We start from the raw sequence: 27,248 nt of genomic DNA, 5'->3' as shown, positions 1-27,248 counted from the left end.
GCAGATATTTTATTAAGCTTTCGGGAATTTATTTCACCGAATAATTAGGTACATTTGTCATTGCGTTTATGTTAAAAAAAGAAGCGTTAAAATCATCGGCATCGCGCTTCCGCTCGTGCGTGTTTTCTCTAAATTACTATATCATAGTTACTCGCGATATTACATACATACATACATAAATACATACGTCTATAAGTCGTATACAACATATCTAAATACACGGATAAAACGCACGCACAATTAAATTAGATGAAGACTCGAGTTCAGGCGAACGGTTGTCTATAACATGATATTAAAACTTATTCTTACGAGTTAGCAGTCACTTTTCGAGTTATTAGGATGATCGTGTCGCGACCGTGCGGCCTTTGTCGATGCTTCCAGGCCTGTCACGGCGGCCAGAACTTGGAACAAACTTTCCATCAGTCTGTTGAATATCTCTGACATCTCGTCGTTGTTTCGTGTCACCACAAAAATATCTGTCGAAAGGGAATAATAATTAATTACAAAACCAAGAATATTTACTAACATCTGTTGTACATTCTAGATTCTAGAAACTGATGATATTTTATGTAGCAGCGTTATTTTTAGAGTCACGATTTTTACTTGTAAAGGGCAGCAATACAGAGAACTTGGTTAAGTCTTTGCTTCGTCTGAACTATATTGGTACACTTACGAGGTCTATCTTGTCCTAAATATTTGCAGTACATATTAACAGCCGTTGTCACGTCGTCGTCATCATGGAAAGGATCACCAGGCCACTGAGCTCGGTGGAGTCTTACAGCCTCGAGCGCAGGACACCATCTTGCGTTTCTGAGCAAGTCCGCAACTCGGGCAACCTCCTCGACAGCCCCTGCGCCAGGTAGGGGACTTGGACTAGGCGTCGGAGTTGGTGTACCCCTTTCACTCTCCGTGCTCTCCTCGAGCGCTCTGCTCAGTGCAGTCTTCATATTCGCGATTTCGGTCGATATATCCTGAAGTGGAATGTGTACGTTCTTCGCGGCATTCGTGAGTGTGCCTAACATCTTATTCGAAGCTTCGATCAGAAGTAGAAGTTGAAGATGAAGCTTGTAAAGCGATCTGCCTAAATCTAAAAGCATCTCCTCAAGGCCAGCCTCTGTGGTGTGACCACCGCCTAATGCTTGGAGTTTCGCTGCTGCTTTGGCAGCTTCCAAACACTGATGAAAATAATTTGTTAATAATGTTCTAAGTATTCAATATGCTTGATTATTCACAGAAACACTTACTTCCGTAGCGTGATCCTTTTTGTCCAGGAATGTTTCTAGATGTTCTTGGATTTCCAACATTCCAAACCGTAATGACTCGTTTAACCTTTGATTCGCGAATAAAGTGATAGAGAACCAAATCAATGGTGGCTCAGCCTTTGAACTAAGCAGATCTGCGTGACTAGTTAAATGATAGCCTAGTTGGGTAGAAGCTGGGCCGCCGTTACATAATAAGGCACTGGCTTCTCGTGTAAGAGTAACAGATTTACTGCTTACATCCTGATGGTAATAATAAAAATACGTTAGAATTTTCATCGATGTGTTTACTGAATGTAAAACATACTTACCCTTAGAATTCTACCCAACAGTTGGAAAAAGTCTAATGTGTTGTATAGGGATTGCGTGACGAGATTTTGAATTTGTTGCCGCCACACTTCTTCGGTGTCGTCTCGTACGACTTGTCTAAAAGGCATCAAGGTCGAAAGATTCGGCGACGCGTTGCAAGGCGTTACGTCCCCTAAATCTCCAGCGCTGGAGCCACTGCAAACATGTGATAAAAATTAATTAATTGAATGCAAGTTTTGTATAAGCTACTATGAAACTTACGATGTGTCAGACCTTGTCGACGAGTCATGGCGGGTGCGAGTAGGTATCAAGGAAAGAGAAGATGGCGGAAATATTCCAGGTATAGTGTTTGCGTCTTGACCCGTTCCTGATGCACCAGGTACTTCGTCTAAAGGTGATTCTGAGCCAGCCTCGTCGTCTGATGATTCTTCAGCGACTCCCCGCTAAAATTTGAACATTATATTCGTTATATCCTCATACTTAAAATTGTATGACAGCGAGTACCCTCGTGATTAGTATTATATTAAATGATAAGTTTTCTTATTTAAATTCATGTCTTCACTTACTCGACTGGTATGTTTACTAGATGATTGTGTTTTTTCGCTTAAACTTTCCTCGAACTGTTTCAAACTTGATTCCCTTTCTTCTCCTTCGCTGAGAGGGCGTCTCCTCACTCCCCAATTGAAATTGTCAGTACTTTCACCCTATGATATACGAATGAAAATTGAAAATAAATTGCACAAAACTGAATGGTGCAAAAACTATGAACAGTAATATAAGCAATTGAAATTTTTACCTCAACACTTTCACTCTCATATTCAAGGAAATCGAAGTCTTTAAATACACCAAATTGTTCATCGTCCCGTCTGGAGCCTCCGCTCAAGTCATTGTTTGCACCGGAAACTTCTTCCGTTGAGGAAGCCATGGATGATTGCCGTTCCATTAAATCTGAACTTTGACTGAATATCACCTGCATTGCAAAGGCTTGTTCTTAGTCCATGAACAAGGAAAATATGAAGAAAAAGCAACAGGGTCCTTAGTCAGCATGACATTTTCATTTGATATTCTTTACTATGTGACAATGCTGTGAATTTTAGCGATTATTGTGCACGTACGTGTTTAAATAATGAACCGGTTTACATTGATCTTTTTTTTTGCATAGTTTCTGACATAGCGGTTGTTTTATCGTTACAATACACGCGTATATCGTATTTTATACACCAATTTTTTATATGATTAACATGCTACACAAAAATCTACTGCGCATCAATTATCCTACTATATGAATGATATAGTAATACTGTATGAAGCATATTAAAGCGTGAATATACTTAATTGATAAAACATCGCATACGAGTAAAAACAGATAGTTTTGTACTCTCGTGAATAATGAGTGCAGACTGCATTTAACGAAACCTGTTACCTTGCTATACAATGTCATTGAACTAATGTGTTCATCCTAAAAAGGGGTACATAATGAAAGTCAGTGTTAACAGATGATATTATTTTTCACAGGAAAACAATTGGATAGGAATGTATAATTTAGACAAATAGCTGAATATGATTCTAAACGGTTGACAACTTACAGATGGGCTCTTTGGTAATCCAACACGTTGTCCGCATGTTGTCAGAAGATTCACCAAGCATTCTCTGACTCGTCCCTAGAAACGAAGTCCTGTTAGATTACATCTTCCTTATGCATTGTTTAATACTATTGTTAATTTTCGAACCTGTGACATCCATGGTCTCTTCCAACCAGAAACTGCATTACTGTCAGCTGGCGAAAGAGACACTGAACACCGAGGAGTGCCGACTGACTTTTCATCTACACCTTGACGTATTAGCCATCGTCTACCAATCACTGGTGTTTGAGACAAGTCAAAAGTGAAATCCATAGTCCTTCCTATTTATAAATACATCATGATGAATTAAATATAACAATACCCAGATAGCACATGACCCCTTGAAGACGGCTCAAAGGCACCTTAAACATAAAATAGTCGTAAAATAGGCGTCTTTAAGGCGTCATGTGCTATCTGGGTAAATATTATCAGAAACAAAGATTTCCAAACACCTAGTAATATCATAGTTTAATCGCAACAACCAGTGATAGATTTAATGAAGAATATACGAAATAAATTATAGTATAATAAATTTTGATTAAAAAAATAACTGTATTTTCGGGATATTTTACAACTTTTTCTTATTATTATTCTTATCGCAACCTGTGCATCATTGGATAAGCGATCCATGCAGTGAACGTGATCCGCATTGCAAGAGGAAAAATAGAACTTAATAATTGAAAATAATTTATATTCATGCAAAATATAATTTTTAAGAAGCATCATTTTACCGGGCAGCTCTTTCTTGGTAAATATCTCGGTATCGGTGAAGCTCGGATGCGGAGATGCTAAAGACGATTCCCAGGACGAGCCATGGACTGAAGTAGGTGGTGCTACTAAAGTTGACGATCTCGTGACTACCAGTTTCAATATTTTAAGGGCTTCTTTCCAATGTGGTCCCTAGAATCATATTATGACACATCAACTACTGGCACAGAATATTAGCAAATGCGGTATATACCCTCAAGTAAACATACGACAGATGATTTTGATCAGAAACTTCTAGACATCATCGAAAAACTGGATTTACAACGAGGGAATACTGGGAATGCAATCACTATTCTTTAAATGAAACCATCAGTCATACCTCAACATATTTCGAAATCACTCTGAGAAGCTCTGTATTGATTGGTTGCGCAGCTTGCGAAGCTAAATCAACGTAATGCAGCATACAATGTATAATACTAAGCACAGGTAACGCAACGCTTCCTGAACCTTTTTCGAGCACTTCCACCAAGAACGCAAGCATATTGAAACTGAGATGGGCATATGTGTCGTAAAGGTACTTGACAACGCACTTTGTCCACTGGAAACTTTCCTTGCTAAACGTACGTCGACTGTATAATGTCATAACGGTGCCCAAGTTCTCCAATTTCTTTCCCTTTTCAGCACTCACCTGTTAAAAGGTACATTGTAAATTAATACGAAAGGAATTGTAATAATGTAATTATTGACAATCTGATGCGGCTGAAATATCATAGTTACTTGTGCAATGTTCTCCGCGCTCCTGATACACAATTCATTAGCGTCCTCGTAATTCAAAAGCATGTAGGGAAGCAATGACACAACGTTCATTGGGAACGCGAGACTCTGAGTGGGATCAACAACCGGCAAGTCCAATAAAGGAGTGAACTGCGACAACAATGTTACCACTGGTTCATACGTATTTGGACTGGTACACCCTTTCAATAACAGTGCATGTACACCGGGAAATGAGTTCCATCTCAATTGCTGTTGCAATTTCTCCACTTTGTCCCTGGCATCTGGTCGATCCAATGGTAGTCTGTGGAGTACACGACTGAGCAACCTCAGTGCTAAAAGGAATTCGTGTTCGTAGTCAGATTCAAGTAGAGACACGGATAGCCAAAATAGCTGCGCCAGAATTGTCATTTTGTCGTCCTGCGTTGCCGAGTCACCCAACAGCTTCAACGACTGTGCTGATCTTGACCGGGATAGGTTAGAGTTTGGATATTTGTTACATCTGTTATCCAATTCTGTAACAAATATTAAGATTATATGATATACAATAGTCCAAGCGGTACATAATAAAGTAATGTCTTCTACGACTTTTGAACTCTAAAGAAAATCTCCAAGAAGTCCTGTAAGTATTACAGACCTTTTATTTCGCTGGGTGCCACAGTACCACCACTTGACTTTTTCATACAGTAACTAACTGAATAACTGGTGCTCCTTGTGTGGCCACCTTGATTCAGATGGGAAAACATATGAGGACCAGCTGGATATCCATTTCCTCCTCCAGGACTCCGCTTTCCACCAATCAAACCACCTGATGCTGGATCCTTATTATTCAGGTTTGGAGTAGATTTGAATATTTCTTTCATAAAATCTAAAGGTCGGAAATCTGATTCCAAAGAATCGACGGCAGCTTCGAGTGTTAACAACAATTCTGTTACGTAGCCCTGAGGAAGTATTAAAAAAAGGTTAAAATTGAAACCAAACAGGAAAGTAAAATATATAAAGGACAAAAAAACTGTACCTGCATGTCCTCCCCTTGTTCGGCGACTGTTTCAACTAGTCTAGATAATATATCCGACAACATCCGAGATGTAATAGGAACACGTAACGCTCTGAACACTTGAAGAGACCTTCCTGCATAATGTCTAGATGAACACGACAGACCTAATTGCAACGCGGTTTGTGCCCATCGCTGGCTGACTAGAGCATGTGGCAATGAATCTCTAAAGACTCTTAACACGTGTCGCAATAATACTGTTAGCTGTTCTGCACTGCGAACCCACCATACTTTGGCAGTCATATCTTCGTAGTTCCATAATGGCTGGTTTATTCTGTGATAGGAAGAAGTTTTACTCTATAGAAAATCTTATGGAGATTAGTAGAACGATCGATACGTTAATTCCGAACATATACCTAGACGCAAGGAAGTTTATTAAAGATTTGATCACATCTTGGATCGGCATGTTAGGACCAGGCTGCGGTCCAACCCAATTATTAGCATCCTCCGGCGTAACTATGACAGGCGGTACTGTATTTGTCGACCCTGCCGCTGCTGTCCAGTTGTTACAGACTGATGATTCTGAAACAATAACATTATTATCTTCGTGTTTGCACATTGTATAGGATAAAAATATAGTTTAGACGCTTACCGTATAGATGAGAACTTCCATTATCTTTACAATTATCTATGCCTGACTGGGTCACATGGTTCATCGATATTGGTGGAGTAGACGTCGAATTAGGAATTGGTGAATGGGTGGGCGTTGCGCTATTAGAAGGTGGAAATGGTGGTGGAGGAGGAGGAGGCGGTGGTGGTGGTGCAGAAGTAAATATAGAGGATTCTGGTAGCGGAGGTGGTGGAGGAGGTGGCGGTGGAGGCGGGGGTGGAGGAGGAGGAGAGGAAGAAGGCGGTGGTGGTGAAGATGATGGAGGAGGCGTTGTCGGTGGTGGCACCGTTGGAGGACCATAAAGATAACTATCAAATTCCGGATCAACTTCGGTGAAGTTATGCTCCAGCACTGGCAAAGCCGGAGTAGAGAGACCTAAACCCAACTGTTCAGTCTTCGAAGCCAATAATACCCGCGCTACGCCCAAATGATCCCGGTGATCTCCGAGAACAACTAATAAATTCAACAAGAGGCAACGACAGTGATCTCGCACTAGAGGCCTCGAATGATCCAACCCAAGGAAAACTATATGCAACATTAAGGGTACATGAATAGCCCAGTCAAGTTGTATGCCGTCAATGACGACATCAGTGAGCAGCATCACGGCGATGTTACACCTGAAATATAATATATTGGATTAATAGGATTTCTGGTATTATTAGGTGTACCCGTAAGTAATTTACTGTTTTCTGCTAAATTAATATTTCCCTTTAATGGAATCAATAATCTGTGCTACTTTCAAACTTTCCACATTTTTTCTCCAAGAATGTACGCCACTTTGTATCAAAAATATGTGAAGGAGCTATTTATTTTGAACTCGAATAATGCTGACGATAGATTGGAAAAGTAGCGAATCAGTTTTTGGTACACCTAATATTTCAGACCTACATATTATATTACCTATGAAAACCACTTATTGGCTGTGAACTATCTGGCAGATACTCCGTTAATGGAGCAAAGTATCCACCATATTCAGGCATCGGTAAAGGATGTGGTTGAGGAATAATATCGAACTTCTCTCCGCCGCAGGAAATTTTCCCGTTTACTCCTGCGGGACCGTTCCGTGTTCCATAACAGGACTCGTCGGTAGTCAACTAAAATCAAACATCGTTGGTAACACAGATTTTCAGAACATTAACCTATATGGTTTAGCGTAAACATCAACAGGATACTTCGTGTTAACGATCTCAAGTATACTTATAGTAGAGTCTCTAAAGCCTTATAGATACATCCATTGTTGATCTACCAATATTATTATCAGTATTGTTATTATATGGCTTTATTGCTTACGCACAATAAAGCACAGAACTATTCGTATAATGAAATTATGAAAATATACAGGGTGTTCCGATTAAAACAGGCCACCTAAATATCTTCTCTATCTGCGATATTACGAGAAATATTTTTTATGTAATGTAAATGGTTTCAAGAGACAAATTGGATAGCGGCAACATTTTTTTGTGTCATTTTTTAATGGTTTTTTCATGGTCACCCATGTTTTTTTACGTATATGCACATAATTGTTCCTGTTGTATGTTATAGCCAAAATTATTTTGCATTTATCCATTTATAATAGTATGACCGTGAAAAGTCCTTGAACTCTAAAAATGTTTAATTTACTTATATAATTTTTTCCGCCATATGATTCGTCTCTTGAAACTATTTAAATTACGTAAATTATATTTCTCGTGTGATCACAGATGGAGAAGATATTTAGATTGCCTCTTTTAAGCAAAACAGTCTGTATATCTACAAAAATAATACAAAATGCATGAATACTTTTGTCCCTCATTGCATGTCACATTACCTCCGCTTCTGTCGTAGGAGTGGACAGATCATCAGGAAGAACCGGCGGACCGCTCGCAGTCCTTGTTTTTTCGACCCTTGGGGTTTGAAATCCAGCGAGCGCCCGTAACGCTGTATCAGATTTTGACCTGTAGATAGTGAATTGGTCAATACATTAAGTTAATAAACGAAAGTTTCATAGGAATTTACGCGAAGCTTACCCAGTTTTAACTGGATCCTCTCCAGAGTGCCTTTTCGTATGAATGGTACCTTTCTCGACCCCTAAGTCGCGAGGAGGATTACCAGGGTCAGCGGCCGGAGCGTCGCTATGAGAAGAAGCTTTTCTCATGCTGGTCAATCTATAAAACGGTGGAGTTTCGGTCCTTTCTATTAAACAGTTAAGCGTCTCGACTGTTTGTAACTCGGTCATCATTTCGTCCACCAAACGGTCTGGACGAGCTCTGGCTAAATACAGGACAACCCGTTTCGCCTGAAACATAAAGACTGATTATTAACAACGGTAATTAATTACTGAAATTATTGATATTTTATAATTTACATACTATTGACTGATTGTGTTAATATTGTCCAAATTCTATTCCTATTCTATTGGTAATCACATGCATTTCGATGAAAAAATGACTTGATTAATATTTATATAGAAGAAAAAAAATAGGAAGAATTATAGATGGATTATTCTACTACAATTTGGCTACTAGAATATAATTATGGTATCTTATTCATTTGAATATAATTATAGATCAGAATATAAAATTCCTCATGATCAGTGCAGAAGGTGTTAATGACCTCAATTTATTTTTGTGGAGTAGTTAAAATTTAATGTTAACGGTAGAAGATAACTTACGTATGGAAGTAATTCTTGTGGTGCCATGCCCGACACGATGATCAAGTAACGAATAATTACTTTCAGATTGTTAGGCCAACAACCGCACAGAGTTGCCCAAAGTTCTTCAGTTTCCTTAGGATGTTCATCTGAGAACTAGATTATATAAAAATTCATTATAAGAAAGTTTCTTTAGTTTAAGTATTATTCGATAACTTTTCACACTATTTACAATACCTTAGCAGTTATGTAAAACAAATTGTTCAGGACCATTTCCGTTGCTTCAGCGCTACCCCAACCTTCTCTCCTTGCTCCGCCGCGTGACATGTCGGTGGCATAGTACTGTTCAAATATTTTAATATTAAATATAATCGGTAACATAATAATTCTCAAACAAATATTCTAATATTAAGTATAAAAACATTTCCTTGCCTGTTATAGTATATTCAAGTGAAAGTATTCAGAATTAAAACAAACATTCTGGTGTCTCTGAATTCTAAAAAAAATCTTTCGATTTTTTCGTCATATTTTCTTATTCTAAATTGATACGACATTGCAGAAGAGAGTATTACATCTTTCGGATATAAACATTTAAAAAATTTTTAAAAGAACATCCTCATTTAGAAATGCAAGTTAATTAATCAATCACCTTAATTACATTAAAATTTAATCTACTTAATGTAACTTCCGCGGTGAAAATTAAATTAATATTAATTGAAAATAAATTACTAAGATTAATACTAACTGAGAACATGTAATAAATTAATGTTAATTATACAGTGGCTTGTACTGATATAAATTTACAAAGAGAAAGGGGAACTTATTTCCGACTACTCTAAAAATATCACAGACGTTTTCATTTCAATATACACCAAGTGTTTAAGTCACCGAAACACAGGACAATAAATGATGAAAAACAAAGTTAAAAGTGGAACATATGGTCAGTAAAAACTGGTACTTGGATTAAAGCACTGTAAATCACAGGGGGAGTAGCTCAGATGGTAGAGCGCTCGCTTAACATGTCAGAGGTACCGGGATCGATGTCCGGCGCCTCCAAAGAAAATTTTTTTTGATCCTTTCACCAAAAGTAGATCACATCGAACGATCAAAATGACGCCTACATTAAATCAGATCGATGGGGGCGTAGCTCAGATGGTAGAGCGCTCGCTTAGCATGCGAGAGGTACCGGGATCGATGCCCGGCGCCTCCAAGATAATTTTTTTCGCAAAAAATTTTGTTTTTAATTTCCAGTCAACTATTTAAAAAACATCCGGCCAGGCTACAACTTAACGAAAAAAACAATATATGTCATACAGAAAAAAAATTGTAATCTAAAATCTCCTTTCGCCATTGAGTTGAGAGATACATTTACAGATATGTTCAAACACGGTGGCTATACTGAAGATTCAGTTCAAATATTTAGTCAAAATGGCATTATTTAAAAGCTTACTTATATTGTGGATAGTGTTTGAGTATACAAATTATTATAACATAATCTGAGATACCAAAAAGTTATTTGAGAATATTTTTCGTTGGTATGTACTGAGTATCAGAGTTCCATTGTTAGATTGCTTTGTTTTGATATTTTTCTTATTTTTATTATGTATTTTTTCAATTTAAATAATGTTCCTGTTTTATAAGTAAATGGAAAATTAAAGCAATTACATACATTTAAGAAATCAAGTGTGGGCAGAAGTAGGTCTACTTAGGGGTTCCATTCTGGTAATTTCTTTATTTGTTAATACGAGCTTGCAATCTTCTAAAGATTGCAATGGATATGGTGTTAATACAGAAGTAATGACCATCGTATAATCTTTACAAAACATCGATGATATCAAAATATTGACATAGTATGTTAATCATCTAATTGTAAGGTCCGGGTCGTATCCGACCCAAGTTAGAGTTCTTCTTGTACACTCCCCATTCTACTTTACATAGATGATTTCTTTCATTATTCTCGTTTTAATATATTTTATATTATTTAGTAAACGTTTACTACTTAATTATTCTATGTTATATAAATCAATTATTATTCCTTATTATTTAAATAAACAAAAATACAAGTTCAAGGTAATAACTTCTTTTACCCATTTAAAAATAGCAAAAAAGAGCTCGGGTCAGATGCGACCCCACTTTACCAAGTACAACCTTAAAACCCAATTTATCATTCGAGGGTTAGGTATAATACTAACATTATTACAAAAGGGATATCAATTTTAGATACTCTCCTCATCATTGTTACAAAATTTATGAATATGTTACAGGACAATAAGATAATTTACTAAAGAGTATGTAAAATTCGTAATAATACACAAAACATGTGAACGAGAGAACCCGTTTACCCCTTGAAGATTCCAGCGAGTCTTACACAAGGGATAAAGTAATTTGTTTTGTGAAAAGATGTACGAAGGAAGATTTAATAAAAGACGAATAACATCTGATCAGAATACAAATTAGGTACAAGTAGCACGCAAGTGGCATACAAAGGTTTACAGAGTTATAGAATGTCATTTCCAACTACGCCATTAGATCCTTCGTTAAAAGTATATCGTTATTGACGATTGGAAATGATACTTGAATTAAATGAAATCAAGGGGGGCGTAGCTCAGATGGTAGAGCGCTCGCTTAGCATGCGAGAGGTACCGGGATCGATGCCCGGCGCCTCCAAAAATATTTTTTTTTATCCTTTCACCAAAAGTCGATCGAATAAAAAATGTAAAATGGTACCGAAAGTAAATCAGAAAACCATTAAGATAATTCCGAAACAATATTCCATATCAATTTCCAACATGGTTCTCGAATCAAATCACATTGGGACTAGAAATGCTACCTATGTATATAAAATTCTATCAAAACTCAGAATGGCACCTGAAACCGATAAGGTCAGAACTTAAAATGGTATCCAAATTGTATAAGTCCAAAAAATGGTACACTCTTCAAATCAGATCAGAACTTAAAAGGTGGAAACAAGATTGGTACCCGACTGTTCTAAAATCCTTTCGATCTTGTCAGCAAAAGTGGTGTTCATAACGAAAATCCGAAATGGTACTTGGAGCAAAACAAATCAGAGGGGAAGGAGGTCAGATGGTAGCGTGGTCGCTCAGCATGCGAGAAATATACCAGGATCGATACCAGGCGCCTCCAAAAACAACAAAACGTTTCTGATCCTTTCACCAAAAGTAGATCACGCAGAACGGCAATAATGGCACCTGAATTAAATCAGATCGTGGGGGGCGTAGCTCAGATGGTAGAGCGCTCGCTTAGCATGCGAGAGGTACCGGGATCGATGCCCGGCGCCTCCAAATATCTTTTTTCTTTTTTAATAATAACAAACACCTAAATTACTCTTAATTAATTGTATATCACATGTGACAAACCTACAATACCCAATCGAAATGTCGTGGCAGTTTTACAACAAGATTAATCACGTCTCCGATCGATACTGTGCTTAATCGAAATCCAAATATTAATTGGATCGCGTTACAAATTTATTGTACATTCTGGAATGTATTACCTGGTAATAGCTCAATGGATTGGATGGCGGCGGTACATTAGGGTCAACCAGTTCCATGTTGTGCAGCCACGGTAACAAATATTGGAGTAACAGCTGCCGTACCTCTCGTCTGGCTGTTTGAAACCTGTGCGTAATTTCTGAAAACATAAGCGATGTATATAATAGGCGGTCGGGCCCGCGCATTTGTTGGTAATTTTCTTAGTGAATTATTAGTATTATTTCCACTCGGCAACGTCATTGGTATTTGGGTCGGAGTTTAAATGGACCACTCGCTTCCGCGTGTGTATACATTTGCGAACATTTTGTCCTTTCATATGAACATTAATTATTGCTGATATAGTGATATATATATACTAACTTTTAATTGTTGGTCTCAGACAATAATAAAATAACTGTGAATACAATACTATAAAAAATCATTTTCGGTATCTTAATTGATTTTTTAATCGTTTAACCCGCTAAATGCATCTGTCCACTACAGAAGTTGCTTACTTATTACTTTAGTGACAAGTGACAATATCTGTCTGGAACATTCTTTGACGATCGGCACTACGAAACTTCTTTAACTGACATCCAAGCATTAGAAAAACGGTGTTACTGTGGCTACTACTGTTCGTTAGTTAATTTGAGCAAACACATTGTTTATAAAAAAAATATTTCTAAAAATGTTTTAAACAATCTTAAGATGACTATGGATTGATTTTTGATTTTACGAAAAAAAAATGTTTGTACAGCTACCAAAACGATGCAGTGAGCGGGTTAATTAAATTTCGATCGTTTTGTCAAATTCAATAAGGTATGGCAGGTGCAGCTTTTAAATTTTATCTTTCGTCGAATTTGAATGTGTGGTTAAGTAATTAAATCGAGGAACCTCCTTCTGTACGTACAAGGTCAAACTCTGTTCGATAGCATCATTTGTCACCATTCATTAGGAATTGTGTTTGAGATCGACAACACATATTTTCTATGCAAACACACAAAGTAAACTGGAGAAAGAGATATTAGGTTGAGTTATAAATGGATGAATTATTTCTAGCTGACTGCTAGCAAAAGGTTCGAGTTGTCTAATGTTCCCCGTAGCATAGTATAGTTATAGATTTCTACTCATCCTTGTAGTATTCACAACATCACTAATTCATAACATTATGTTCATTAATAAATATTAATTATAACATATCAAGTATGTCTATCAATAGATATTTATTAACAAACCATGTTTTTGTATAAAGAAACATACTAATCATACAACACATGATTCTTATTAGATCTCCAGCTTCGACTTTCTTATACGTTTTAATTAAAAACGTTTTCAGTAAATGCGGAATAAGAAACTCACCGCTGAACATGGGCATCGTGAGTTCCGGATGTAGTTGAGCGAGCTGGCGCGACAGATACATCTGATTGCGACAATAAGTGGTCGACAAAAGCACGTCCAGGGTGCCACCCCTAATAATGCCACTCGAAGATAATCCGCCGATAGGATTACTCGGTTGTCCTGGCGCGGAAGTGACGGTAGTTGATGAGCCGGCAACGAGTTCATCTTGACCTGAAACAAGAAACGGTGGAAATTGTATTCGCCAAACGTCGCCAATATTGCTCAACGCTAATTGAGTCCCCCAGAAGCCAAACCGATCAACCCTATTTGAGTATTACAACGTCTTGGACACTTGATTCCACTTTGATGGATTAATAATAAGTAAAAGAGTTAGTCACATCGCACAGTTGTATATTATAAAAATAACGTTTGTATAATAGGTTCAAATGGAGTAAAATTAAAATATTTATTATTTTTTTATTTAGTTTATTAAACCTTCTTCTGATACTCCAAGCGTCAACCTTTTTATTATTTTCGTTTAACTTTTGGTATACATTTGCAATATTAACTTTTTTTCTAATTAAATTATCTAAATTATACTTTAAACGTAACGAATCGACAATGTACAAATAAAACGGATGGTCTCCTGAGCTGTACAATATTTATTAAATAATTCATTACCAAATATTTTTGTGCATTCATACATTTCAAATTAAACACGGTAATGTATGTAATACCATCTATCTTTTTTTTAATTTTCATTTCATCGAGTCGATCAGTTTGGCTTCTGAGAAGCTCGATTGCGAAGCTATTGTAGAAGTTGATTGAAACACGCTAGGAACTACGTAATTAGGAACGCAATTACCAGACTTCCGATTTTATGCATTTATAAAATATCGTAATGCGTAGACACAGTGAAGTAAATATTTGAGTATAAATATATAATAATACGAGATAAATTTCGTTTAAATTTCTACTTCAAATTAGTCTATGAAAATTTGCACGTGTTTTCGTAATTAGTAATGTGATTCTTGCGAAGCGTTCAAAAATATTATTTAAGTTATTGGATGAAAATTTTATATTGTTCAAACAAAATTTGCAGGAAATTCGCTTGAATCATAACTAAATAACGAACGTTTAATTTCATGAAATTAGATTTCAGAACGATTTGTATGCATTTTGCTGAATGAGGCTATGAGAGAGAATCATTATGGGGACTGAATAAGCTGCATTGAATTAAACCGTATTCGGTTCTTATATTAAATGTATCATTAAACTAAAAATGAGGAGATAACGTTACTGAGTCGTGGTTTTCATTTTTCTCTTGCGTATTTGTATATACATACAATGTATAAAATCCACATTTCTAATAGATCATAATTTTCATAATTATCTTTTTCTACTTGCAAAAATAAACATGCTGAAACATGTATTTGTCCCATTTATATTCCGATCGTATAAAAAAATGTCAATAAAACAGTTGAAAATTTAGTACTAAATCTTAACGAACGAAAGCCCACTAAGGCAAATGTATGATGATCACCTAGAGCGTTTTTTCATTCGTTAAGGATTAATAAACTACGCAGGTATAGTTCTATTATGAAATGTATGATATTAAAGAAATAATTTAAAAGACAGTTGCGTTCACGAATAAATGAAAACATAAATTAGAAGATGATCTTTAACTTTGTCGAATAAGTGAACACACAATTATGTATTTGAAAATAACATCTGGTAAAAATAAGGTACTCCATTACTTCAATAATTGTTTCGAATTAATTTTAATCCAAGTAACTTTGATTATCTGATAGGAAAAATCTATTTCAGAATGATCTAGATGTTAGAAACAAGAATTAATATCCAATACAAGATTAATTGGTCTCCAATATTGTGTCGCCAAATGAATTGTATACAGTGAACGTGACGAAAATTCATTTTTATCTCTTTTCCTGGAGCTTCACGCAACCAACGGGAAATTCGTGCATTGCCTTGGTGCGCAGAAGCTAGTTGCATCGTACTTTATCAGGAACGGTAACCGATGCACCATGCAGAAATAGTCGAGACGGCATCCCGGTGTACACTGGTCAACTTCCTCGTGTATTACCCAAACTTTGTTCTTTTTTCAATAAATAACAGCTTAATCCAAACAATTTTAAATCGGTGATCATCGCCAACAAGAACTACAAATACTTAAAAGAAATTAACATAAATCCAAAAAACCATTTAAAAGTACTTCTTTTTTATTATTTTTTCTTTTATATAAACGAGTTGTTTGCCTGAATAATTCTAGCCTTCGAATATCAACGAGTGAAAATTTAAAAATAATTATTTAAACCATTATAATGAATTGAATACTCTTACGTGCTTGGAAAATTACATAAAAAAATGGTCAATCTTGAAAATTGTATGATGTTTTCGGTGATGATAAGTACTAGAGGATTTTTCAAGTTGGAATTTTACGTCGACGAAAGCGCGCCTCACGGATTAATAGAAGACAGACGACTTCTTCGACAACCCCCGAAGACGTCAGGGGAACTTGGCAACAGTCCAAAGTGATTTTTCATAGAACTGTAAACAAAACTTCGACCACTTCTATCTGCAAATGGGGAATCGGATAACTTTATGAATAAATCGCTTAACGTGACAAACAAGTCTACCTATCTCAAACAAAACGAAAAAACAATGTACAAAGTACACAGTGAAGTCAAAATACTGGTGAATGATTACGATAAACAGAAGAGAATACAACAAAAATCATCTATCCAAAATGGTATACAGAAAACACAACGTGTATTTCATACATAATCGTTCTTCGTGCCTCTTATTCAATTCGTGATAATATGTGCTCTACCGAAACTCCATTGTGTCGCTAAAACGAAAAAACAGAACCCCAAAAGACTTCAGAAAGACGTGATGAAAGAGTACAGTCTGAAGAATGCAACGCAAAAATGATAACTGCGTTGTTACCGTACTCGGAGCACCACGAGACCTTCTTTGATCCCTAGAGCCCGATCGACCCCGCGGCGGCCCGAGAACCACGTGCCCGAACGATGCTCCACGTGGAAGATATAAATTCCCCGAAGATGTATTTCTATTTACGGGATGTCAGTTGATGAACGAAAACATCAAATATTTTTGAACGCCGCGCGCGTCATCGGAAAACGTGCACCACCGCACGGGGCGCCGGATCCTCGCGGGGGGATCTCGTCTTGTAACGTTGACCGTTAAACGTAAAATGGTCCAGCAGGGGCAAACGGACGCTGTGGCGGGGCTCGAGCTGATCGAGAACGTGTTCCGGGGTCTGCAGTTCTATTACACGCCGATCCTTGTCTATCTCGGCTCGTTGGGGAACTGTCTGTCGGTGATCGTGTTTTTCGGCACGAAACTCTGCCAGTATTCGTCAAGCGTTTACCTGGGCGCGTTGGCCATTAGCGATACCGGTTTTCTCGTATCAGTGTTCGTGGTCTGGCTGAATATGCTCGAGGTGGGCCTGTTCAATCGGCCGGGTTTCTGTCAGTTTTTCATATATCTAACGACCCTATGCAGCTTCATGAGCGTCTGGCTAGTGGTGGCGTTTACCATAGAGAGATTCATAGCGGTGCAGTATCCGCTTTACCGACAGTCGATGTGCACGGTCGCCAGGGCAAAAACAATGGTCGCCACGATGACCGGACTTGCGATGATATTGTGCAGCCCAGTGCTTTGGTTCTCTGCGCCCCGTGTCCAATACAATGAAACAGGGAACGTTACAGAGTGCGGCCACCTGGCCGAAGGACTGGAGTCTTGGGCGACTGTTTACAACGTCATCGACACGGTACTGACGTTCGCGATACCGTTCACCGTGATCATCATCCTGAACATGCTGATCGCCCGTGCTATCTATAGGCATATTAAAATTAGAAAATCGCTGACCAACGAGCCCCGTATAGTGATGGAGAGGAAACCCCCTTATCCGAGCATACGAAGCAATCGGGCGCAGACAAAAATCACCAAGATGCTGCTGGTCGTGTCTAGTGTATTCCTGTGCTTCAACTTGCCCGCGTACGTCCTCAGGATCCACGCGTTTTTACATGTATGTGGCTTTATGGCAACGATGCACACGAGCGGGACCAGTTATTTCAAGTGTCAACCCTTTACACTCCATCGGATCTATTTGTAGACCAGTGGTCGGTAATAGGAGAGACCGGTTTGATAATTTGAACGTATTGTCAGAGAAAATTGTAGAATCATTACTATTGTGATAATAGCCTGTTGATTATTAATTTGTGCGAATTAAAAATTTGATGCATTTATAATTTAAACGAATTGTTTAAAATTCAGTATGGTAACTAGATTAATAAAGTTCAGTGGGATCTGATGGAATTCTTAATAGGGTAAACAAGTTTCTGTTTGCTTCCAATCTCTGCAAATCGGTTTGTACAAACTCGTATTTGCATAATTATTCGCAGTCTATCGATTATTTATACTGGCTTAATATAATAGTGTTTTCTAAAATTTAATTTGAGTAGTGGTATATTTACTAAAGGTTAGCCGCTGTTTGTGTCCTTGATACACTTGGAGTGCAGAGGGTTAATACTGAAGCTATACCGGGTGTCACGCGTGTCACCGCGGAATTTCGAAATTTGTCGTGAATGTTACAAAAAAAATTGTATTAGACGAAAGTTGTACTATATTTTTAAGTGTGCGTAATTTTCGTAAATTAGAATATACCGAATATAAAAATATAGTTTCAGGAGGAGGTAAGTGCACCCCGTTCAGTGGAACTAGCGCAGCAAATTTGCAATTTGTTGTTCAACACCAACTTCGGTATCAACTTCATTCTGTACTGCGCCACGGGACAGAATTTTCGAAAAGCCATACGGTGCATGTTTCTGAAACGATTTCGCAGGAGGACCGTCACTATGACACGCACGTCTAGTCATGGAACGCAGAATGGTACGTGAAACTAATCACCATTTCCTTTATAGACCGAGTTAGACAGGGTTTTAAAAATGATGAATGTCCCCCAGCATCGAAACACGGGCGACCAGGTAGCACATCGGCGCGTCGAGGTGCGATCGTGTTCACGGAACCGTGGGAAGAGTATCATGAACTGAATGTTATCTCCCAATGAAATAGTGTTCTCTGTTTGCCGGAAGTCAGCGTGTTTTGTTGATTCAGAAATAGTGGTTTTTCAGAGTGAGAGGATTAAATTTTATTATCTTACCGGTCTCCGGTTCTGTAGTCGGTAAAGGACCCACGTTTCCGAAAAATCGTTGATCTAACAACTGAAGAAGTTGAAGAGCTGCGTCGTGGACAGGAGCACGGGGACAACCTGTACTCATCAGGGTAACGTTGATGATGCTTGTGTAATGATCACAAGGATATTCTCTGTAACACGGAAAGGAACATTAAAAATAACTTGTATTATGTATGAAAGAGACGGTAAACTCTTTTGTATTCACGTATAATTTCACATTGAAATAAACTCTTTGTAATTAAAAGTATTCAGACGTCTTGGAAAGTGCTGTAGTATTATATAAAAAACTGTCTGTCATGTCGCTAACCTTGCACTAAAAATTGTTGCCAAGGCGAGGAAACAACCGTCAGCTACTTGAGGAGCTCCAGTGTAGCATCTGTCGACTACCCAATCCAGTAGGGTTCCAATATCCGGATTACATTCCAACAGTAAAACGACGGTTTCTCGGGCGAGGGCGTAAATCTAAGAAATTTTGTGAGGCCGTGTAATATACATATATCATGTTTCCATGTACAACTATACATCAAATATGTGTTACGAATTGTGAGTAATTATTTACTTTTTCATCCTTGCTGGCCAATAGTAAATCCAACCACTGGTACAATATTGCCCCTTCTTCGGAAAGAGTTTGAGGATTGAAACACGGTCCGCAACATAGTAGTCCACTCATTGCTTGTAGTGCTGAAAGTTGTAACTCTGTGTAACATTTTTCTTCTTCATGTAGCCAGGATGTATTTGTAAGTGGACGGCCGTAGGAGCCTGCCCAACTGGCAAACAGCATAAACAGGTTCCGTCTCAAATCTCTCTTTAACAACGTATGACACGTTTCCACTGAAACACGAATAAAAATGTTATTTGAGACTACTACTATGGACACAAAGTTCATAGAATGTTTTTCGTTCTCCTATATCGGCAACGCTGAGGCAATTTCTACTATTAGACCGTTTAACTGATAGTGTTATCTACAATCAGTTGAAATTTCACGACCATGGGATACGTGGTTTGTGTATGTACAATGATAATTTCCGTAGACATTTGTCGCTAGTCGTTGTCACAGTGTGCTCCGTCATGACAATGCACCGGCACACTCACCGCTTCTTCACGAATTATTTCTACGTACTATTTGTCCACACCTCATAATCTTATGAATACTCTTCATGAGCATAACTCACTTACATGTAAAGCTCTTGATCATCTTTCGAATGAAGTTACAGAAGTGTAGCTTAATGTCACGTACAGCGGGTGCCTCTTTATCTGTCTCGTTCTCCAAGTACAAGCGTGCACCGTCAATATACTCGACGAATGTTGGATGGAGCGACTGTGTTTCGCGGTCCAATACTGCAGGGCTAAAAAAGTATATAAAAAAAAGTAATATTACACTTCTATACTGTAATTAGGTAGAGCAGTCATTAAGATTAACCACTAACCAGATACCAAACGTTCCATATTCAGCGATCAATTCTAGAACTCTCACTAACTGTAGCCTCAATGCATCCCTTCGTCTACGACGTCTCATATTTTCCTGTTTTCGGTCAACCGCTTCACGAATATAAGGGACTAATTCCTCCATTAAATCTCTAAGAAATAACAGTCATCGTTAATAAAATTCCACGCTGAATGAGTTAGCTATTTACTTACTTCAAAGCATCAGCGTTGACTTTGCCAATTGCTTGAACAGCAGCATCCCTAACGTCAACCACCTCGCATCTTAACAGAGGCACTGTCAATTTGTATAAGGCTGCAGGGCTTGCGTTTGTACCGGGTGACTTGTTGTCGCCTCGTTCCGCGGAAAGGCTGTCCGGCGAGGAGCTGCGAGGAAATCAACATTTTTCTCATGTACCATGTGATATACGCCCTGACGATTAACGGACAAACGGTACAAGACACTCAAATCGTGCGCGATCGAAACAATTTAATTTCCGAACAAAGCGGTCGGGAACGGTCGTAATGCTAGCCAAGGGAAGATACAAAATAAAAGTGTACATGTACAAGAATTGTGGTTAAACAGGAGCTCGATCATAGCTAAAATACACATATGAATAAATAAAGTTTTTGCTACGGAAGTAGTGCAAAATTACCAACGACCGTTTTAAATCCCGGGTGACTTCGAAGCATGGTCGTTCGCAATGATTAATTAGGCTCACCTGGTCCGCTTATGCCTGGTGTAGATGCCGGAAATGGACGGAACGGAGAACCGACCCGGCAGGGTCTGTGCCCCGCCGAGATTCTCCAGGCTCTGACTCAACTCCTTACTCATGCATAACACACCAAACTCCACCGTATGCTGACCACTAGAGTATGCAATACAGTGTACCACCAATGCTCCTTGTATCAGACATTATTTACTGCTCAGAAAATTACTACTCTATGTTCCAGATGGACATGTGCGCGAGAGAGACAGTGACCAAGTATAGCATGCGAAGTAAAATGTTACAGGGAATGAAGCGTAGTGTGTGCATATTTAATAAACTGTGCGATAATTCAGTCCCGCTCCCGAAAAATGCAAAGCGCGTTTTAGTACATATTGGTGTTCCCCGCCCTCCCACACTTTTTTCATACAACACCTCTCGCTTCGCTATTACAATGACAGAGATTCTCGGACACCATGTGCAGAACAACCAAAGAAAGATATTATATTGAGATTAGACATTCTCGTATCAGACATTCGAGGTACAAATGCCACGTGCGTGCCACAAGAGGAAATGCATATCACGATGGAATATCCATTTTATATCGAACAGAGTGTTGACGTTTCTTGTTGGGATTAGGGACGAACGAACACTGGAACCCGTATAGTATTTCCGTGGATACAACAGACATAAGCAGACGTGACCCCACACCAATTAATACTAAATAATAGTAATTCCACCTGTTAATCCATTTTTTATGAATACACGTAAAGCACTAATGATAAAAAGTGTAAACTTGATACTTTGATATAAGCTTTAAGACTATCGCCGACTTGTGCAAGTAGTATTATTATAATCCTGAAGCTACATAACTAATACACCACCGAACAGTATACTCATTTCTTACAGTCTGATAAAATTATATAAAAATTGCTTGAAGGAATAAGTAATAATGATATGACATGATGCTACTGTGTTCCTGTTAATATGACTGAGTGTCAACTTACCTGAGACTGAGATCTGGACTAGCACACCGTACAATTGGACTTGGAACTGGTGGCACAACTCTGTATCCAAACGTTAAATAGTTTTTCCAAACGTGCATGTACATGTCCCTCTCATTGACTGGCTTTCGTACTGCTGTCGAACTTCTCAAAAGAGAAGCTCTATTATCGTTTACAGGTCTGAAAATAGTTAAAATGAATTTAGTGTTACAAAGAGATAAGTGTTTCGTTTATTTTGAAAATTCTGATGTAGTCTTACGTAGGATCGATTACTGAGAAGAGCGAGTTTATTCGAGTAAAAACAATAGGCCATGAATGAGCTATAGCAGAAAGACATAACGTGAGCACTCTATCTTTTTCTAAAAACGCAAACAGACAACTTCCCCATGGGTCTGCTCCATTTAAATTTAAAGAGGAAGAACTCTTTGTACTGGTGTCATCGTGAAGCCCTGTAAGACGTTACGTATTAATAAATTTTGCACTTTTATCGAATGTGTTAGAATATATACAAATTACCAGCTGTCCACACACAGCTGCTTCTTTCAGCTATCCACTGAAGATCAACGTTAGAAGTAGACGCAGCAGCTGCCTTTTCTGCCGGTGGTAGCATATGATAGCATTTCTCCAAAACCACTGGACAACAAGCATCTATTACATCAATTACAGGTTGATCATCTTCCAAGCCTCCTAAAATGTATGAGCAACTTCTTTTAGCATTTCGCATTTTTATACTAAGCTCTGACTCCTTGAAACTAAACTCACCTAAAGTCTTTAATAGATACTTGACCTCGCGTAATATGTGAACAGCTATTCTCCGAGGATAAAGTCGGCAGTTACATAGCATAACTAATGCAAACCCTTCCACTAAATGAAAAACACTCGAGACAGGCTCTATTTTTTGTCCCGATTCACTTTTTTTAATACTGCCATCTGTACGTGCAATTGTTCTTGTACTATCTGCCGATTGTTCCTTAGATCTTATACTGGGACTCGTCAATGCATTCTTCCAACTTGTAAGAAGTTGTAGAAGCATTCTTAAACCATTATCAACAAGCTGCGGGAAAGTATCCTGAACATCTCTAGCGAGAAATTGAGTGAACCCAAGAACAACATCCTGCCTCCAGTCAGGGAAGTCTAACACTAGAGTCTGTAGACTCTGATACGCTAGTCCACGAAGCTCTTCGTCCATGTGAACAGTTAAACGCGATAATAAATCAACCAATTCAGCACCAGTCATTCCATCGGGTATCAAACGAGGAACTGCGGCAACGCATGTTCGAAAAAGATCTATTCTAGGCTTTCGTTCTCCAGTGATCATTTCGTCAGGTTCTTTGTTCATGTTTTGAGTACTTGTCATCATGAGAGGTCTTCCATAATGAACGTCTAGAGCGCGTAATATATCAACAAATACTCGTCGGACATGTGGAAAATATGAAGACATTCCTATACTTCTTGCTGTATCCTCTGTTAGCATCTAAATTTCATAGAATTAAATCGCCGGTGAATATCGTCGTTAATTCATTCGACTGTAAATAAAATTATTAGCTGTACTTACTTTATTGAGAAATGTCTTTTTCACGCGTATAGTATTACCACTAGGTAAAACACCCATTGTTCTGGGCATGGGAGGTTCTCCTTCTTTTTGTTGCAAACTATCAGCAACAACCAAAAACGCACGAAGTCCAATACTCATGCGTTCAGGAGTTAAAATTATTTTTACTGGACGACCCACTGATAACAAATCGAATACTATTTCTCGCATTGCAAAGTCTAATCGTTCCTGTGCAATAAATTGTATAATTTTTACAAAAATATTCAATGGAGTATCGCGTGGTACTACCGCTTTTGAACCTTTGGGAAATAAGGAGTTCACTATGCTTTGCAGTCTACTTTGAGTAGCTGAATTACTTTCGCATTTAATGCGTATCATGTACACCCACAGTAAACGGTATAACGCCTCTAAAAGACATACAAATATGTAGAACACTTTTATATATACTAAGCCTCCTTAAAGTAAAACATCATACCTAATGCAACACGACACATTTTAGGATCCCGATTCTTCAAGTGCGAAAGACACATTGCTAAGAAGTAATGCCAATTTTGCAAGAAGAATGTTTTTTGACTCACACACAGTAAGCAAGTCACGAGTGGAAAAAGTGCTAGTCTATGTTTCGATTTAGTACACATATCTAACGTCGTAGAATATAACATCTCTACAAAATTTTTTAGGCAAGGTACATTAACTTCATTTTTTACGGCCTAAAATACGAATAAGCATATATCAATAAAAACTTGAATAATGTATACGTGTGTATTGCACTGTACAATATAGGGGACTTACAGCAGCTACAGGAACAAGAATCTCAACGAAAAGTCCAGCCAAAGCATGTTTGACATCCTTATCTTTCACTTCTAAAAAGTACTGTGCACACTCTTGCATAAATTGAAACGAGGCCTCAAATTCTTCTATTGGTACCATCTGTAAATAGATGTATTACATTTGTACATATAGATAATTCATTCGAAGAACATAATACAAAATAACAGCTATCATTTAGTTACCTTTACTCTGAAAAATTTCATTCCCATTAACAATGAAATAATACTCTGTGTTGTATGAGGTCCTGGTTCTTTAGCCCGTAGTTCCTTCAATTCAATCATAAAACGTTTTCTAACCGAGAGAAATCTGGATTGTGCAAGTACTCCTATTACTTCTGCGTAAAGATCAGCAATAATATGAATGTTTGCTGCATTTGGTTCATTCTGAATACTATAACACAAAATATAAAGGTACATACACGAAAAATACTTTCATATTTTAACAAAGATCTTCTATAAAAGTTTGTCTTTACTTACCCTTCTCTGTATTTAAAATGTTTAAAAGCTATATTCTCTATATAAGTTACTAGGTCTTCGTGACCAGGGTGAAATGGTAATTGACGCAGTACTTCTATTAACATTAAACAAAATATAAATTCAACAGCAAGATCCCTTCGTTCTTGAAGTAAATCTGCTTCACTTCTTTCAACTGTTTCTACACTTCCTGATACTATTGTGTACATGATGCTGAAATACAATACACATTTCAAAATTATCAAAACACTTAGTCTGACAGTTTATCAAAGTATTCTTCTACCTTTTTCCTTTCTGGTCTTCTTTTCCAGGAGCAGGTTTTTTCTGATCGCTACCCTGATCAACCAACTGACGTTCATACCAATTAAACAGTGCTCGTAAGATAGAAGGCAAACAGTGTTCTGCGACTGAACCGAATGCAGATAAAAGTTGATCAAACTGTGGATCTTCTCCTCTTTGCAAAACTTTCGATAGTGGTTTTTCCTGTATAACATTCCCTATTAGGAACAAGCAACTGTATAAATAAATATGTCACTTACATGTTCTGTCATGACTGCTTCCATCTTTTTTTCTGCCTGTGATGTGAATTCAGCGAATAAGGTACGCATCACAAACTCTCCGGGTCTTAGATCCATGTCTGCCATTTGTTGTGGCTTTACTGTTTCCTTCTGGGCACCCCAAGGTAACACTACAGTTATTGCACTCACTCTACTGGAACTTGATTCTAAAATGCATTAAACTTTAGCACACTTTTCTATTTCATTAACGTGTCTTATGTGAATCATGTTTACCATTGCCGGAAACTGAAGTACTTGCTGTATGAGTGCTGACAGCATCACTACTTTCTCCTTGTGTTGTTCCATGAACAGTAAGTAGATCTGGGCACGGTTCAGGTACACTTTGAGAAGATGATTCTGCTGTTGTTTCATGTAATCCTTCGCCATGTATGGCTCTGGGTTCAGAGGCTTCTGACAAAAATATAAAGTTTATACACTGAGAACTTTTGATAGTACTTTTGAATACCATTAAATGAAAGTATAAAGCTGTATAGTTCAGACACAAGTGACTTATGTGATTGTGTGGGAAAGCTACTACTAAAGGAATATTCTGACTTCTAACACTAATGATTCTGCATGATGGTAGAGACTAAGAGATGAAGCCCCATTCTGTAACGTAACAGATGCCTACAATGAACACTAACTTAATTATATTAAGCTTGATAGTAGACTCTCAATATACAGAAATTTGAAAAGAACTGTCACTTGTATCAATTAATTATGAAAACCAAAACATACCTGGTTGTGCCTCATTTCCAGGGGTTGGCTGTGTTTCTCCCCCTGTAATAAATTCATTTAATTTATTGTACTTTGTCCTTTTAGTAAATGCAAATATTCAAATATATAATTAATTTATTATAATAATCCTTAAAAATAACAATAGATATAAATAAATGTATTTATTAACCTTCAGTCATATTGTTTATATATGCCTTTTCCTCAGGCAGCATTAATACATTGTAATGTCATGTTGTACAAGAACAGTATTTGCATCCTAAAATAATAAAAAAAATATGTTATGTAAGTCACATCTTTTAACATTTACCAATTCTAGAAATAAAAAACAAAAATCAATTAAATAAAGAAGAATGCGTATATATACAATGCCGTTTAATCTAATCTATATGTACATTCAATGTTTCTCTGACGTCGATTATTGCAATGTCTGATGGTCATCAGTGATTATTAACAATAATGTCTTTAAGCTGTTATTATTAGAAAGTAACACAGTAATGTTATGATTTCCACGTATTGTCACAAATTTATTACAAACGTACAACGCTTAATCTTCTTGTTTATACGGAATAGCGACAGATTACAAATAAATATAAATATTATTCAATTAAATCGTAACAAAAAATTATAGTTTGTGGAAAGCCATAACCTGAGACGCAAAGTAATATCACTACGAACGATGAATAGACTAAAAAATTTCACTGCAACGTGTGTTATCGCTACCGATAGATAACCGTTAGATAAACAAAAATTCATAATGAGAAACACGTTATTTACCGTAAAATGCGACAAATTAGCGATTCAGTTCTAAGTCTGACGTTTCATAAATGTCCGGCTTCGTGTGTGTGCACTTGTAGTTTCATATTCCACACGTTCCTTAATTTAATATGCTTTACATAGTTCCACCAGAGGGTGTTTGGTCTACAATGTCTACATT

General features: G+C 37.5%; 1 protein-coding gene and 3 non-coding genes across 4 annotated transcripts; 3 read left to right on the top strand and 1 right to left on the bottom strand.

Annotated features, from left to right (window-relative positions):
* Positions 1–27,157, bottom strand: LOC107186631 (protein furry). The gene is made up of 44 exons (XM_015574529.1): positions 27,089–27,157; positions 26,484–26,570; positions 26,315–26,356; positions 25,811–25,987; positions 25,559–25,743; positions 25,303–25,502; positions 25,023–25,232; positions 24,729–24,936; positions 24,508–24,645; positions 24,191–24,425; positions 23,719–24,122; positions 22,926–23,637; positions 22,680–22,850; positions 22,423–22,612; positions 22,167–22,343; positions 20,669–20,839; positions 20,458–20,607; positions 20,207–20,376; positions 19,590–19,861; positions 19,338–19,492; positions 18,998–19,161; positions 13,813–14,022; positions 12,477–12,613; positions 9,200–9,304; positions 8,984–9,118; positions 8,340–8,608; positions 8,141–8,267; positions 7,234–7,427; positions 6,316–6,950; positions 6,080–6,245; positions 5,688–5,997; positions 5,307–5,610; positions 4,676–5,184; positions 4,278–4,586; positions 3,922–4,090; positions 3,299–3,471; positions 3,155–3,229; positions 2,365–2,538; positions 2,135–2,272; positions 1,830–2,011; positions 1,571–1,763; positions 1,245–1,502; positions 674–1,175; positions 1–476 (listed from the first exon to the last, which is right to left on the bottom strand). The coding sequence occupies exons 2-44, from the start codon at positions 26,524–26,526 to the stop codon at positions 313–315; spliced, it is 9,612 nt and encodes a 3,203-aa protein (XP_015430015.1). The 5' UTR covers positions 26,527–26,570; positions 27,089–27,157; the 3' UTR covers positions 1–312.
* Positions 10,100–10,172, top strand: Trnaa-agc. The gene has a single exon. It is a non-coding gene; the product is annotated as a tRNA-Ala (tRNA).
* Trnaa-agc lies at positions 11,557–11,629 on the top strand. Its single transcript has one exon. It is a non-coding gene; the product is annotated as a tRNA-Ala (tRNA).
* Trnaa-agc lies at positions 12,192–12,264 on the top strand. The gene has a single exon. It is a non-coding gene; the product is annotated as a tRNA-Ala (tRNA).
* Positions 27,158–27,248: the final 91 nt, after the last annotated feature.

This window comes from Dufourea novaeangliae, unplaced genomic scaffold (genome assembly GCF_001272555.1).
Source record: "Dufourea novaeangliae isolate 0120121106 unplaced genomic scaffold, ASM127255v1 scaffold65, whole genome shotgun sequence".
NCBI lineage: Eukaryota > Metazoa > Arthropoda > Insecta > Hymenoptera > Halictidae > Dufourea > Dufourea novaeangliae.
This window is presented reverse-complemented; position numbering and strand designations above follow the sequence as displayed.